The sequence below is a fragment of the Coffea eugenioides genome, chromosome 7 (genome assembly GCF_003713205.1).
Source record: "Coffea eugenioides isolate CCC68of chromosome 7, Ceug_1.0, whole genome shotgun sequence".
NCBI lineage: Eukaryota > Viridiplantae > Streptophyta > Magnoliopsida > Gentianales > Rubiaceae > Coffea > Coffea eugenioides.
The window spans coordinates 2742190-2758495 of NC_040041.1; the positions used below are offsets into that span (position 1 = coordinate 2742190).

The window sequence follows — 16306 nt, forward strand, 5'->3', positions numbered from 1 at the left end:
ATCTTTAGTACAAAAACATGCTTTTGACCAAAAAGAAAAAGTATAAAAGCATGCACCCTATTAGAAATCAAGTTTAAGCATTTTCTTTTTTCCTTTTTTTTTTTGAGTACATCAAAACTTAAGTTTAGAATGCAAAAATCTTAAGGCTACTCAATAAGTTATTGGTGCTTAGTCAATTTTTATAGTTTGATCACTTCATGTTTGGATTGCTATTTATAGGAATTTTTGTAGAAAAATGTATCGTAATGATTTGATGTATGTGCAGTAAAAAAGTGAACGAAAAATGTGTTCTCGAAAAATATAATTTTTTTTTGCAAAAAACCACAATCCAAACATAGATATCCTTTATTTTTTAAGATAAAGTTTGGGTGAGTTTAACTCTGGTCACCACCATAAGCATAGGATACGCTCTTTTGTAAGAAAATGATCCGTTCTTATCAATTGAATTAACTTGTGTTGGCTTAAAAAAAAAAAGAAGAATTCCTCTCTTAGCATGTTCAATGTTTAATTGTTTAAGTACCAAATGCAAGCAGCAGGACAGACGTGCATCAAGTCATCAAAATTTACATGCATAAATTGTTTGGGAGGATTGAAGGCAAATATTTTCGTCAATAGTACATTTATAATTTTTTTGAATAGCTTTTTTTCATGCATTGTCAGTGTATAATTTTTTTACATTAACAAATTTAAATCATATCGCATAACATGAATAATTCAAATCATGCACATGTAGCATGCATCCAAAGTTGCTAGTGTAAAACAATTACTACATTGTCAATGCATAAAAAGTTAATTCTTTTTTTTAATTAATTGAAATTTCACGTTTCAACCACGTAATAGGCTCATATTCTATTGACAAAATAGGGAAACTGGACGGGCAACTTCTTGAATGTAAGATACGATCCTCTTGTATTGGCCCCAAACTACTCCGTGCCCAATGGGCATATCACCGATGGGCGGTGGCCGCCAGAATTTTCGTCGTCCTCTCACGTGCCCGGCATGTGGATTGGAATCATCATGTTGTTCGCGCATCGCGCGTTAGTTTTCCCATCTGGCCTCGCCTGCCAGTGTCCCATGTGCCCGCGCTTCCGTCTTTCTGTTCTTCTGCTGCATTTGCTCTCTTCCCGCTGCATTCTCTCTCCCACTACATTCTCTTTCTTTCTTTTTTTGGTTTTTTTTTGGGATAATGTTGCTCTATCACTTATCCGCATCCTCTGGAAACTGGTACAAAATTTTGTTGACCTCCTCCTTTGTTGTAATAGGCTTTCTTCTTCATCTCCGGTGAGGTCAGATCTTCTCTTCAGGTTGCCTCTGCTCTGCCCCTCTTTTTTTTTTTTGCTAAAGTTCGTATTTCTTTTGTCCCTTGTCCACTGACGTGCAGTTTTCTGCTTTTTTTTTTCTCATCCACGGGCTTGTTACCGCCCAAGGACGTGTCATCTTCACTGTTGGTTACAGATCTTGTGCTTTCTTCTTCCTCTCCAGTGAGGTCGGGTCTTCTCTTCAGGTTGCCTCTGTTCTTTTTTTTTTTGTTTGTAAAATTCGTGTTTCTTTGTCCCTTCTCCACTGACGTGCAGCTTTCTGCTTTTTTTGCTTAGCCACAGCCTTCTTACCGCCCAAGGAGGTCCCATCTTCACTGTTGGTTGCAGATCTTGTGCCGTTCGTTTGGAAAAAACTTCGGTCTCCTCCTCCTTTGTTGTATTAAGCTTTCTTCTTCCTCTCCGGTGAGGTCGGATCTTCTCTTCAGGTTGCCTCTGCTCTGCCCCCTTTTTTTTGGCTAAAGTTCGTATTTCTTTTGTCCCTTGTCCCTGACGTGCAATTTTCTGCTTTTTTTTCTCATCCACGGGCTTGTTACCGCCCAAGGACGTGCCACTGCTATAATAGCGTCCATGTCGATTTCTGGAATTCAAGGTCAACCCCTGGAGATCACCGGTAGTATGAAAAGTCAATCTGGAAACTTGAAGCCTGTTGCAGGTGACATGAGTGTGGAAGCTGAAAAATCAGTGTCACTATCTACAGAATCTCATGTTGAGACTGATGCCATTGAAGACATTCTTGTCTGATTCTGCTTTTACTCGGTTAAAAGAGTCAGAGACTGGGCTTCATCGCAAGGTACAAGATTTTATTTTTGGCAGTTGATATAAAGATTCCCTAAACTGCATGATTTGCACTAACCTGCTACTTGCGATTGGTAGTCAATGCAAGAGCTGATTGGCTTATCACAGAAGTATTACAATGAAATTGCTCTTCCTAAACTGGTAATAATGGAATATCTTCTTCTCCCTCTCTCTGGTTCTGTTTTAATTTTTTTTTTTAACATAACAACCAAATTAAGTTTCCCTGGCATTTCATTATGCAATACAGGTTGCTGATTTTGGTTCTTTGGAACTCTCACCAGTGGATGGTCGAACGTTGACTGATTTTATGCATACAAGAGGCCTTAGGATGCGTTCTCTTGGACAAGTTGTAAGTGCTTCTCCTCTTTTGTTCTGGTTCTTGCTTCTATCTCTATCTCTCTCTCTGGTTCATTGAACTACATTTAATGGCACCTCTGAGTCCGTGTTCATATTTTTGAAAAAGTGCTTACATTTTTCTTTTCATCCTTGCAAACTGGATATGTTTTATTTGATTTCCATCACTAAAATCTTGAGAAAGTGGAACTTGAGGTCCATTGCTCTCTGGTTGCTTGTTGGCATCAATATCAGTCTAACTTTCTTCGCTGTTGTGAATCTTCTATTTTGCATCTGATTTAATTTCAATATTTAAAAGATTAATCAATGGTTTAGCTGTGAATTATAGCAAAAATAAATTTAAGTTTTGAACTTTTATCAAATTATATTTGTTGTTGGTGGACTGCAATGAGCATAAGAGCCTTTGCAGCGAATATGGTGTTTCTGTTTACCCCCACCGTCCAATGGTTTGCAAAAGGTTCTTTGGAACCCAAAAAGTGAGTATATGTGAAATATTGGAGTTTTCAAAAAGGCTTGTTTTTTTACCTTGCTCTGTTGAAATTATATTTGTCCTGATGTTGACTCTATGTAAATACAACTTACATGGCTTGAGTTCATACAATTGTATTCCTCATGAATTTATTTTTATTCTCAGGTATGAGGGTGCACGATCTGCAGAAGCCTTGCTAAGTTTGTGAACAGTGAAAAAGGTAATGTTATTGGCTAGCTGGCTTGTATTTTGTGGTCCACAAGTGTAATCCATGTCAACAAGTTTGATAGATTAACGTTAAACCATATTTTGGTAAAAGTGTTGATTAATCCATGAGATTGTTAAAATCCAATACATATTACTTGTGAAGATTAGAAATTTACTTCACCTTAAGATATCACAACGAAGAATTGTGCGGTGATTTCTTAAGGGGCAAAATATCAATCTTTTTTTTGTAATGTTTTCTATATTGGTTAAAATCTACAATGGATTAATTCAGGTTGTGATAGCACTGAAGGCTACAATTAAGAAACAGGTTAGTTATTAATTTGCTTCTTATGTTTTTTTTTTTTTTGGCCTCAGTTGTCTATTACTAACCCTCACTATTTCTTTAATTCTTTCTTCTATTTCGATTTTTCCCTTACCAAAAGGTCTATCTACAATGGATTATTTCAGGTTATGATAGCACTGAAGGCTACGATTAAGAGACACGTTAGTTTTTAATTTGCTTCTTATGTGGTTTTAATTCTTTTTTTGGGCTCTGTGGTCTATTACTAACCCTGAATTGCTACCAGTGATGACAAAGAAACTATTCAGATAATTTTAAGGAGTTCCAAAGTAGCTAGCTTAAAAAGTTGTATGAATTCGGCCTTATTCTTTCAACTACAATTAAATATTAGGAGCTTGGCCATGTGGTTTTCTTGTTTTATTCTTTATTGTTTATTTCATGTGACAGGTACACCTTGATTACCTAAAAATTGGTGGTAATATCATAATATCTGCATCATATCAGGTTATATGGCTGTCTTTTTAATTTTTTAATTTTTCGAGCCTTCCTATGGCTATTGTTTAATTATTATTGGAAGTATTTATCATGAAGTTGAGGACTTTTGATTTGCCTTTTTTGGGAGACAGGCTACTCTTCAGGAATTTGCAACTAAGGGGATATCAAGAGAAGATGGTGAAGCTTTACTCAGGAAAAGTGTTGAAATAGCCCGCGAGATACGGGATATATATTATGATAGAGCCAGCAAAGGTTCTTGGGATGTTATTGGAGATCCAAAAGCTTTAAACGTCAACTCCTTGTTGCTGTTTCTGTTGGAAGCCAATGCGTATCTTGCTGATGGTTCTAAATATAGGTGAATCTTTTAATTCTCTTCTTACATTGGAAGCAGAGTAGTATTTCAGTGCCCAAATACTGAATTGAAATATTTGAACTTGTGCTAGAAACTTTTCCTCTCGAGGACTTGTGACCTTCTCATGCATTGCAGTGGCATATATGGGGATGCAGTGACTCTAGAGACTTTGAAGCATTTCCATAAAAGAATGAGTTCAAGTTCTTGCTGACTCTGGTGCTGACCTGATTGCATTTGAGACAATTCCAAACAAATTGGAAGCTATGGTATTGTTTTTGAGTTGTGACTATCTCAGTGTACCTTAAACATTTCTTACGCTAGAGCAATTTAGATGATTTGCTGTCTATTTTGCCTGATTGCTTCTTGATATAGGACTATGCTGAGATTCTTGAGGAAGGGGATCCTATATCAGATTGTGCTGCAATTGCTGATTTATGCGACTGAGTTGTTGCTGTTGGAATCAACTGTACTGCTCCTAGATATATATTGATGGACTTGTCCAATCAATCAAGAAGGTATAACCAATTCTAGGATGCATTTGAAATGAATGAAATTGAAAATGATAATCAAATTTAATTAGGAACATTGATTTTAATTCTCTCGGGAAATCCAGGTAGTTTGTTGTCATGTCTTAGCTCTAATTGCAGTCTTTTAATCACAAGATCTTTTTTTTTTTTTTGGTTTCTAAGAATTCTCATTAGAGAAACCAATTCTGGGTCATGATTATTAGATGAATAAATTAGAAGTCAGAAAATCTTGGATGTCTATTTATGTACGTGGAACTTATTGCTTTACTTGCTAATATACTGAACCGATCCTGATATATCAGCGTTTTCCTTTTTTTCTTTCCATAGTCTTCCCAAGTTAAGGGCTCAATTGAAAAAAAGAAAAGAAAAAACCAGAAACCATATATATGTATATATACACATTCTAAGTATAAAACTATGAAGTGAAGTACATCTTTAAACAGATGTACCAACATTTCAGCTGTGTGTGAAGTGAAGATCATCCTAACAATGTTAGTTATTCTAAGCATAAAACTATGAGAGTGTTTGCTGATACTTTTTGTTGGCTGATTTCAATTACCGAAGAAAGGAAAATGCTGTGTTATTAGGATTTTATGGTTCTTAAGGTATTTAAACTTGCTGAATTGCTACTGGGTATTTTCCTTGGATTTCTTGTTGGATTATGCATCTGTTTGCACGACTGTTTTCAAATCACTTATTCTTAGGGTGAGGATTACTGATCAAACTTTTGTTTGCTTGTACTTGTCAAATTAGATAATGTGGAAGTGAATAAAGAGAGGCTGGGAGAATTCCTTGAGGAGTTGCAGAGGAAAGAGGACACAAATGACAGCTATGTTGCTGCTCTGAAAGGGGAAACGTTGATTAGAAACTCATATGTGAGAATGCAACCTTTCCCGGAGCAAAGCACAGCTAAAGTTAGCAAGGAACAAGAGTAGATAATGAGACTGCTTTTGGCAGATTTTTGTACCCAGAACTTTTTTCTATTTTTCTCCCTTTTCACTACCATTGTAGAGCACTATTATGTGTGTCTAACGGTGGCTTCTGGTTTACTGGTTCTTTATTACAATGGGATCGCCAAAACTGAAGCTTAGCTTGTATACATTTGTACTTTATAAAAAGGACAAATATTAAGTGGTATAAGGATAGATATTATAAAAAGGACAAATATTAGCTTTGTTATAGCTTCAGAATTTATCTTTAGTTAGTTTATGTAAGCTAAGAAAGTGTCCCACCGCAGGATGATTATTGATTTTTATATTGTTAGTATATATTTGTATCCATCCCTTTGTGATTTTCGTACTTTCGCTATATTTGAGTTATATGAATCAGTATTTGAGTTCTTATATGAATGAGGAAGATTTGAAATATGGTCTATTTTCTGCATTAAAAGCTCAAAAATTATATTAATATAAATATTTTCACTATTTTGAGAGCATATCCATTTTTGATTAAGTATAAATCATTTTATCAAATTGGGCATGTTCATTTCTTTTTTCCACCGCGCACAGCGCGGTTTATGCCTCCTAGTTGAATGTAAGATACGATCCTCTTGTATTGGCCCCAAACTACTCCGTGCCCAATGGGCATATCACCGATGGGCGGTGGCCCAATAAGAGCTCTTAAGTTGCCGCCAAATCCCTGAACTTTTCCTCTAAATCCCAAAAATGTCCTCATCCCCATCCTCAGAGCTTCCCCTTCACCCCTCCCAAAACCCTAGCAACTGGCGCTTCACATGGGAGGCCCAATCTCACATCCCAACCGTCCGATTATATCTCTTCAACCCCCACATCAAACCATCAGCTCAATGCACCAACTTAGAGGTCGACTTATCAGTGGACCAGTCTTCACTCCTCGTCAGATTCTACCAAGCAGAAGCCGAAGCCGAAGCCGAAGCCTGCACTTCATTTCGGGTCCCGCTCCCTAGAGTTTTAATCGACCCGGAGTCACCGGTTCAGTTCACAGCTTATGATGATCATATTCATGTTAAACTCGCTCTGCTTCTTCCCATTGATCATCCTCTTGTTTCGGAATTTGATTCCTCGTCTGATGAGTACCGGCCACTTTCCACCGATTCCGGTGAGCTTATAACCAATCACTTAAGATGGAATCTTTTTATTCTTTTTTGATATTTCTATTCGCTTATGAATGATTTGCTGTTTAGGAGCAGTTGTCATTTGGTTTTAAATTTGTTTGTGAATATGTTTTATTCTTTTTTGGAACAAATGTGGCAATGTCGCTGGTATTTTGCTTTCAAGATGGATGGTGGATGATTTGACCTTCACTGCGCATAAAGCTGTGACATTTACTTTTGAACAGGTCATTTTGCGATGAATAATTGCTTGACTAAATGATGTGTGAGCTGAAATATCTTTTAGCTTACCATTGTCCTTCCTTTGCAATCTGGAAGAAAGAATATGGAATTGCTCGTGCTTCTAGTGTCTGCAACATGAGTTCACTTGGCTTTCAAGTTTTAAGGGCAAGTTGGGTACAGATTGGGAACCCGTGATTATACAATTTTCCTTTTTGTCTAGAAGTCTTTTCTTTTTTGGGCACTTATTCAAACACTGACCCAACCTTTTGGTTTTATTTATTTATTTAATTTTTATGCAAGTTGTAGTAATCATGCACATGCTAAATTGTCAGTCATACTTGTCAAGTTGATTTAGGTGGAGCTACAGAGTGGAGAATGTTATTCGATTTGTAGTTAGAATTAGGCTGAGGATATTGTACACACGGGTGGGTGGAAAAAAGTTTGTGACATTTGATATTTGTTTCTCTTGTGAAGGAAAAATGGTTGTGTTTAAGTTTAAATCACCGTATCACTTTTTCTTTGTCTATTTCATTTTGAAGATGACGAGCTAACATGTTTTAGCTTAATATTTCTGTCTTTCCTTTCATGGCATCTAAGAGGTATCTTTGGAAGCTCAAATATTGTATCTTGTCAATCTGTGATGAATCTTTTTGTTTCCATTTAATTTTTTCCTTTTTTAAAATTTCGTTTGGTATTTGTAATCCAAGTGTATTCCTAGTAATTATGGTTGTTCGTTTAGATCTAAAGAATTTATCTGCTTTGGAGGAAGTGTACTTTTACTGCAGAAGTTGCTCAGCTAAGTTGACAAGATCTCTCAGGTAGATTCTACTTCGAACATTTTTGGAGGAAATACCAAAATCCTCATGGGTGCTGATTCTTTCTTCTATAAATATTGCATTTTCATGTATGAGACATTTATGATTTCTAGAACATTTTTGCCCCCCCTCCCCTCCTTCCCCTTTTTTCCCCTGAATCACTGGCAATCTCTTCTTTGCCAGTTAAGTCCTGTACTCTTCTTGTGGAAGGGTTACCTCACCTCCTTTCATGGTACGGCCCGGTAGACGGCTAGATTTACCATTGGCTTGGAAGACCTATAGAACCTACATTCAGTTTGTTCTTTCTTTTCCTGAACAAATAGATGGAATCCTACCTTGTTCATTGGGAATTTATTTTACTCTTTCTTAGATTTTATTACAATTGTTTTATGCATTAAAGGATGTCCTTTTCTTGGCTGAACTTTCCAAATTATATAGATGTTTCAAGGAGATGCCATCAGTCAATTGGCAAGAAGCAGCAGACAATTGGTTTGGGGCTTGTTGTTGTTCATTTGGAGGTATCAGTGAGAAGCTGGTTAGAAGTTATGCAAAGTCCTATACATGTGCAGCAGGTGTTTGTCTCTTAGATACAGAATCTGTCATTTTGTGCAAGGACGATCTTGTGGGATGTGAATTTCCTGGATTTAATTGGAACCAAAGTGTTGAGTTTAATCTGAAATTGACTACTGACGATATTTTGGTCAAAGCTTCCTCAGATGATGCAAGTAAACATGGGCAAACTGTCTGCTCTGAGAATGATGACTTTGGGAGGGAGGTCAGCAATGGCAAGGAACATCATCTTGGTTCTGAGGAAGAAAACCTCAAAGAGAAACTGAGGCATGAAGCTACTGGAAATGCTGGTGATTGTGGTAACTTATCTTGCCTGTCTTCACACTTACAGACTGCAGAAAACATGGCAACTTGTCCTGACTTCCATGCAGTTATGAAACATGATCTTGGGTACTGTGATAATGGATGTCATAGTCTTGATCGTTTAGAAATCTCTTCAGAGGAAAAATCTGGAAGGGATATTGAACTCCTAGAGCATCAGAAAGTATTACTTAATGGCTTTCTTTGGAATGGTTTCCTGGCAAGATCCTCCAATCTTTCAAAAGATGTTAGGTGGGTCGAATTCTTGTGTCCTCAATGTTCTTCCCTACTTGGAGCATACCCTTGCTTCAGTGATAGTAGTCCATTGGACAGTGGAATTCGCTTGTTTAAATGCCACATTTCAACCACTTTACCTGTTGGTGGCTCCGGTAATACGTTTAGGTAAAAGACTTCTATTTATGATTGCTATCACAAGAAGTGTTGTAAGTTTTGTGCTTGTGACAGTTATGATCATTTATTTGTTTTTCAATTGTGGAAGGACACATACCCAATGCTCTTATAAGATGTATAAGAGTAGGTCTTAGAAGGAGAAAGTCATCTTTCATAAGTTGTTTATTTGTAAGTGGGTCTGTTAGTATGGCTCTGATGATATGCTGTGGATACTTTGATTTCTTTTGGGTTTGACATTTTAGGAAATAAATCCTAAATCCATCAAAGAAAACGACTTCTATCCTTTTTTTTCCCAAAAAAGGAAGGAAGTCATTCATTGGAAATAAGAAAAGAAAATATTGCTATGGCTTTAAACACTGGCTATTGGTAGTGTCACTATGCCTCTTCCTCCAATTGGTTAGTTTACACTAAAACATCTTCAGCGCTCTTTCACTTTAGTTAGTTGGCCAGCAGAATTGGGTGTTACATTATATTGGGATACTTTCGCCTGTTATATTATGTGTTCAGCATCATGAAGGGAATAAAGCATGCAAGTGATGTTGGTTAATTAACTATTTACTCTTCTTCAGTATGTTGGAACCTTTCCTAATGTCCTTTATTATTTTTAATTAAATCTTTCTTGGTCTGAATTTTGCAAAGTTCAATTTTGTGCAGATGTTATAGCTTGGAGAGGATGTTTGCAATTCAGTTGCTGGAAAGTGCAAAAGATGAATTATCATTCCGGACTGTTGTGAGAGATATGCAAACCAAATATCCTATGCTGCAAATTGTTCTGTTGAACCCGGATTCTTGGTGCTGCAGTGGATGTTGTTTGTACTCCACCGAATCAGCTTCAAGGAAAAGCATGTATCCAACCATCAAGGTGCTATTTTCTGCCTGCTGCAATGATGAGGAAAACGAGTCTAGGTCAGTTATTCAAATGCATTTGATCTATTTCGTGCATATATTAAGGCATTGTTTGTCCACCAGTTGACAGCAGAGTAAGTGTCAATAGGGTAATATAGCGAAGTGGTCTTCAATGTACAATAATTAGTCATCTGATTAAATTTCGACGTGGCTGGAATGTGTTATCATACTTTTCCCAGGGGCCTTTCTTCTTTGAGGAGCAAATGCATCTATGATTGATTTTATGGATTGGCTCTAGAAAGATTCTGTAATGGTCACTGCTTAAACACAGCTTAATAGCAATCTGTTTTTCCGATTTTGACTCTATCCAGAATTTATTTGGCCATGGTTGAATCATGTGCAGGAAGCTTGAAGAATGGATTACCAAGAATCAAGCAGATGAAGTGTACATGTTGCCATCTCAAATAGGAAACTTGATTTCCTATTTAAAGTCGGCTAATAGTATGTACCCTCCATCACAAGTTCCCCTGCAGAATCTGTCCCTGTCATCCATGAGAAGATAAACAAGATACGGGAGATTTTGATCTCCAACAAAATCTTATTGTGGTCGGTTTGCACGAGGAGGATCTGAAATCCCAAAGAAGGCTCAGATTTTTAATCTTGCAAGTTCTATAGAATTGTACGCAATTTCAAGTTGCCAGATTACTAGGGGGCTGATCTGGCTGTCATTCTGTTCCATGACCAGAGGTTTAAAAATCTCCCTCCGACTATGCACGCTCTTTCAAGAGGAAAAAGAAGCGTCTAGGATATTGAAACTTACAGTTCATCATGGCAGTGCCAGTACGATTATAACACCTACCATTAGAGGCATTTGAAGCGTAACTGGTGCCCTTGCCCGACAGAGAGGGTGGAAAATTAGGGGTTGCAATGGTATGCGGAGCCCGCAACTTACGAGGTATGGGATTCTGTGATCGAGTCAACAACGACGAGACGCAATCCCTGCATAAATGAATTTCCCTTTGATCTTTGGTGGGACTGGTATATATGTTTGCTTTGTTCTTTGGTGGAAAATAAAAAGCTATTATTCCAAAAGACAAAAAGTAAATTATGCTGTCTAATTGGTGATATGTTCTTTGAAAATTATTTCGTGGCAATCATTTTGTCTCGGATATTTTGAATGCAAACAAATATTTTGGCTATTAACCTTCTCTGTTTGCTGATTACTTGAAATTTACAACTGCAATAAAGCCATACAACTAGCCACAAAAACAACCAACCATCTTAAGCTTTAAAAAACTTCATAAGAGAAACCATAAATCTAAACTTAAGACACTACATAAGAGTAAAAGAGAAGAACTAAAAATCATCATGCATAATTTAAGAACTACAAGGAAAAGTAAAAGAGAAGACACACTAATGATAACCGCACTTGAAAAGGAAAAAAAAAAAAAAACACGCGTGCACTACTAAACGTGCTTTTCTGCGACTTTTGAATTATTCACTACTTGAAAAATTGATAGGAACTTTATTAATGGAATTGACCACTAAAATTCTTACATTTTGACTGCAGAAGAAACAAAGGAAGTTCTTGTATTAATCCAGAAGGAATGACTAATTCTTTCGTAAAGGTGAATGACACCTATGTAACAGACGAAGAATACAACTTGAATTAATGGATTCTTTGGACAAAGCTTATAGAATTTGCATACGCTTTAACAAGTCAAATATATCTGCCATTGGACTTTATGCTTCCACCTTTTGAGAGGTCAAAAGCCACGAAGTATAAAAAGAAGAATATAATGTCACAAGAGTGGAGAAGAATGCATTGTCGCAGTATCAGCTGGAGGCATTAAAATCGCAGAAATAAATTTCATGCAAGAAATCCTTTTAGCAAGATGTTGTGTCGACTGAACTTTATCCACCTTCCGAAAGTGGCTACATGAATGGGCTCATAGCAATTATTTTAAGCTTTAAAGATCATGGCCTTGAAATTGAATGGGTGATGACAGTAGATTTTCGGTTTCTTGGAATAAAATCAACATTAGTGGTTGAATTATTTGAACTTGATTCCAAATTCTATACGTTTTTTTGGACACGATTCTTTTTCCCCAAATGAGTAAACTTTACTTAAATTTTCTAGAAATAAAAAGTAGAATTTTTTTTTTATTTTAACAATGAAAAGAGGTCTTGGTTTTTTTTTTTTTTTTTTTTTTGTTTTTGAGAAACCCATTGCTCAACCATCACATTGCATATTAATAGCTTCCTAAAACCGTAAACCTAACCTATAATCCATATGATTTGATATTTTGTTCAGATTGAGCCACACCATTACGTATCTGATCCCAGACAAACCACTATGTATTGCTCAATCCTAATGAATCTAGGTACTCTAATAAGTGTAGGACTTGGAGTTTTATTATTGAAACGTTATCATGTTTTTAATTTTTGCTAATAAATACGAAGTGCTGGCAAACCAGTATATTTACCAAGAATCAGAATACCATAATGCCTATCATTTCACAATTTTATACTCGTGTCTTTCTTTTGATCTTTAATTGACTAATTGATTAGTGAAATGTATATAGATTGTCTCACGTGCTTTTTCCGAATGTCTCTCAACGAGTCGGATAGAGGTATATTCATGATGGATTTAAAGATTAAAAGGAATGATTGAACTTGGCTTGTGTTTAATAATTTTTTGAAAGAATTTAATTGAATTTGGTTTGAAATTTCAGATATATATTCACAAAAAGTTTGGCTTGACTTATCAAAATATCGAGTTCAAATACATACAATCAAAGCTTGGCTTGTCTTGAAATTTCATGTTATATTATATAGAGATTTTCACCCTAATTTGTTGCTTTTTTTTCCCTTAATTTTTGCCCTATGATATTCAAGAAATCTATTACAATGAATTAGTGATGTGATTAAAGTTAATTATGCCTATTTAAAAAATCTATTAGTGACGAGTTATGGAAGTGATCAAAATCAATTATACCTATTCAAGGGATAAGAGTAGTATATCTATTCAAAAGACAGCTATATTTTATAAGACAAGTAATATACGGGAAGGAAAGAAGTGGGGTTAAAAGTATTATATGCTTGCTATAAATATAAAATAAGCAACATATGGGAAGGAAAGAAGTGGAGTTAAGAAAGAAAACTTTATATATATTTTTATCAAATTTGCCTGCCGTAAATGTTTATGACATATCGAGTTGGACAACGTTTCCCACCCTGAATAGATGAAAGCTTATACCATCCCACTCTTTTTAATTTGATTAATCAGCTGGATTCTAATATTTTAGTAGGATGTAAAAAAATTTTTTTTTACCTAGACTAGGTTGCTAAAGATCGTACATAGTAGTACAAGTAGGTTAACCAATTTCCCATGATCATTAAATATTTGACCAATTTAGTAGGTAAAGAACAAGATTCAACCAAAGTTAAGCTCAAGGCTCACTTAACTAGTATTCTATACCATGTAGAAATAAAATTTATTTCTCCATTCAATTAAAAATATGAACTTTCATGCATGCTTATTGTTATAATTATGACAAGTGTCACTTAAATTTTGGTAACACCATAAAAATGGCCGATATAGCATAAAAATATTTAAAAAAGTGGTCGTACAGTTAACAAAAATTCAATCTATTTTTCTCAATCATTTGCAAATTTATGATTTTTTTTTTTTGGCCTTCTTCTCTAATTGGCTGTGATTTGTACTCATTGTTATTTAGTTCCCATATTGAAAGTCAAAAAAAGGATAAGGGCATAAAAGAAATAAGGATAAATAGGTATTTCAGATTTTATGAACTAATAAGGGCATAAAGAGGATAAGAAAATTTAACACCACAAAAGTAAAAATACTAAACGATACTCAGAATGTGTTTGGTTTGCATTCCAAAATCACAGTCATAAATCTTTCATCATTTTCCAACCTTGTTGCTCCATTTAGAACCAAGTTGGATTTCATTCTAGTAATTATTTAATCAATTTGAAATCCAAGTCATTACAAATTTTGACACCTTTTTCCCATTAACCGATTTCCATAATAGTTTATCAAATAATAGATATAAATAGCCTCAAGAAAACAATAGATAGAGGTATCATTAACTTCAATGCTAATTCCTAACTCTAGCACTCATTTGCCAAAAAAACCCCTAAAGCTAACCATAACCATATATATATATATATATATATATATATATATATATATATATTATTTTTAAGAAAAAGTATGGATCCGTTAGGATTACAAGCATGGCAACCATCTGCCTGTCTAATGGCCCTAACCAGCGCTATAAACAACGGTCTAATGAACCTAAATAAAATAGTGCTGTAAACAACGGCCTTATCATTTCATTACTACTAGTAATACTACACGTGCTTTGCTCGTGGTTATATTTTCCCAAACTTTTATGTATTATTTATAATGGAGTATTTTGTGAAATATTAATCATTAAAACCATAATATTTTTTCTTTCCATCAATCATGCATAGGGTGTATTTCATCCCTATATATAAAGAAAGAGTGGCAAATTATGATGTATTATTATTCATGCTAACACATATGAAGTAAAATCTGTTGAGTTATAATTTTTGGATTCAACCTTCAAGAATGTATCAAAAAATTAATTAACTTTGGCAAGAGATTGCACATCTTGAGTGCCAAATACAAAACAAGATCTGTGGAGTTATAATTTATAAATCTAACCTTCATAAACGGTATCAAACATGATAGAGTTCTGGCTATATAGAGAAGTTTATCTTGAGCTTCTCCTTTACAAACCATTAATACAAATTATGGCAGTACTCTGTTGGTTCCTTTTTATTTCGCCATATAAAGGCACTATTATATGCGGTAGTAATAATGTGTGCATGATGATGAAACCAAATAAACGGATAAGACTGGGACTACGAAACCATTGTCATTTGGGTACATTGCTGCGTTGTATCCTTAAGGTACATTGAACTATAAACGGATATGAGTAGGTGTGTGATATATTGCTACATTGTAAATTTCTAATAATAGAAATTTTTTTTTTAGTATGTATCCTTAAGGCACACGATAAGTAGAGTTGTAAACGAGCCGAATCGAATCGAGTATCTCATGTTTGAGCTCTGTTCGTTAAGCGATTCGAACAACGTTCGTGTTCGTTCGTTAATTTTCAGACTCCAAACTTGTGTTTGTATTCGGCTCGTTAAGCAAAGTTCGTGTTCGAGTTCGTGTTTGACTCGTTTAACATAAATGAGCCGTTCGTAAACATGTTCGAAATGCTCGAATCCAAATTATTTTAAGCCTTAAATATGCCATGCAAATCATTAATTATTTTAAAAAATAATTAAAACACTAAGTGACTAAATTCTATTATTTATTCACTATATAACTAACATTAATATAAAAACAACATATAAAACAAAGCAATTTGCCCTCCAAATATAAAAGTCCAGCCATAAAATTAACCCTAAAATTTGTCAAATGGTAATTATGTCTATATTCGCGAACGTTCGTTAAAACTCGCGAACATACTCGTGTTCGCTCGATTATTAATCGAACAAAAAAATTAGTTCAAACTCGGTTCGTTTAAGGTTTCGAACGAGCCTTTCACGAACACGAACGAGTCGAAACGAATCAAGCTACCGAACAGCTCGGTTTGTTTAACAGCTCTAACGATAAGCCTACAAAACACAAACGATGGACCAATTTCAAATTTTAAATATCATTATCAACCCCCAAAATCTAGGAAACTTTAGCAATAAATTTTAAACTTTTCCTTAACTAATACCTGATCCACCCCTTATCATGTGTTTTAAGGGTACAAAGAATCCTCATAGAAATAATAATATATGGTATCTTAGAACGAGGGAATGCAAATAATAAGCACTTAGATAAATTTAGAGATAATTACGGTCAGCAAATTTGTATCATAACCATTCATTACACTATTCTTCCCATACTTTATCTTTCATTAAAGTTTCTAACTATGTTTTTGGCCCATTATTTCTGAATGCATTTTGATCTAACAATTTGTTTTTCTGAATGACTTCTTAAAGATCTTAATTTACCAAAATTAATATTGTGGATATCTCTTATGTGCTAAATTAAACACGAGTTCAGCACAGCCAAAATTTACACACAAAATAGTTTAGATGTTTGAGAATTATGACTATTTTTCATGCTAACCTTTCTTCTTTTTCTTTTCCTCCTTTATTAGAGATGGCTTTTGAATT

General features: G+C 35.0%; 1 protein-coding gene and 1 pseudogene across 1 annotated transcript; both read left to right on the forward strand.

The window, feature by feature from the left end:
- The first annotated feature begins 1320 nt into the window (after nt 1–1320).
- Nucleotides 1321–5754, forward strand: LOC113777964 (annotated as a pseudogene).
- Nucleotides 5755–6483: 729 nt separating this feature from the next.
- Nucleotides 6484–11251, forward strand: LOC113777965. The gene is made up of 5 exons (XM_027323199.1): nt 6484–6895; nt 7870–7948; nt 8384–9217; nt 9881–10132; nt 10476–11251. Exons 1-5 carry the CDS (start codon nt 6484–6486, stop codon nt 10633–10635), a joined length of 1737 nt encoding a protein of 578 aa, XP_027179000.1. The 3' UTR covers nt 10636–11251.
- The last annotated feature ends 5055 nt before the right edge of the window (nt 11252–16306 follow it).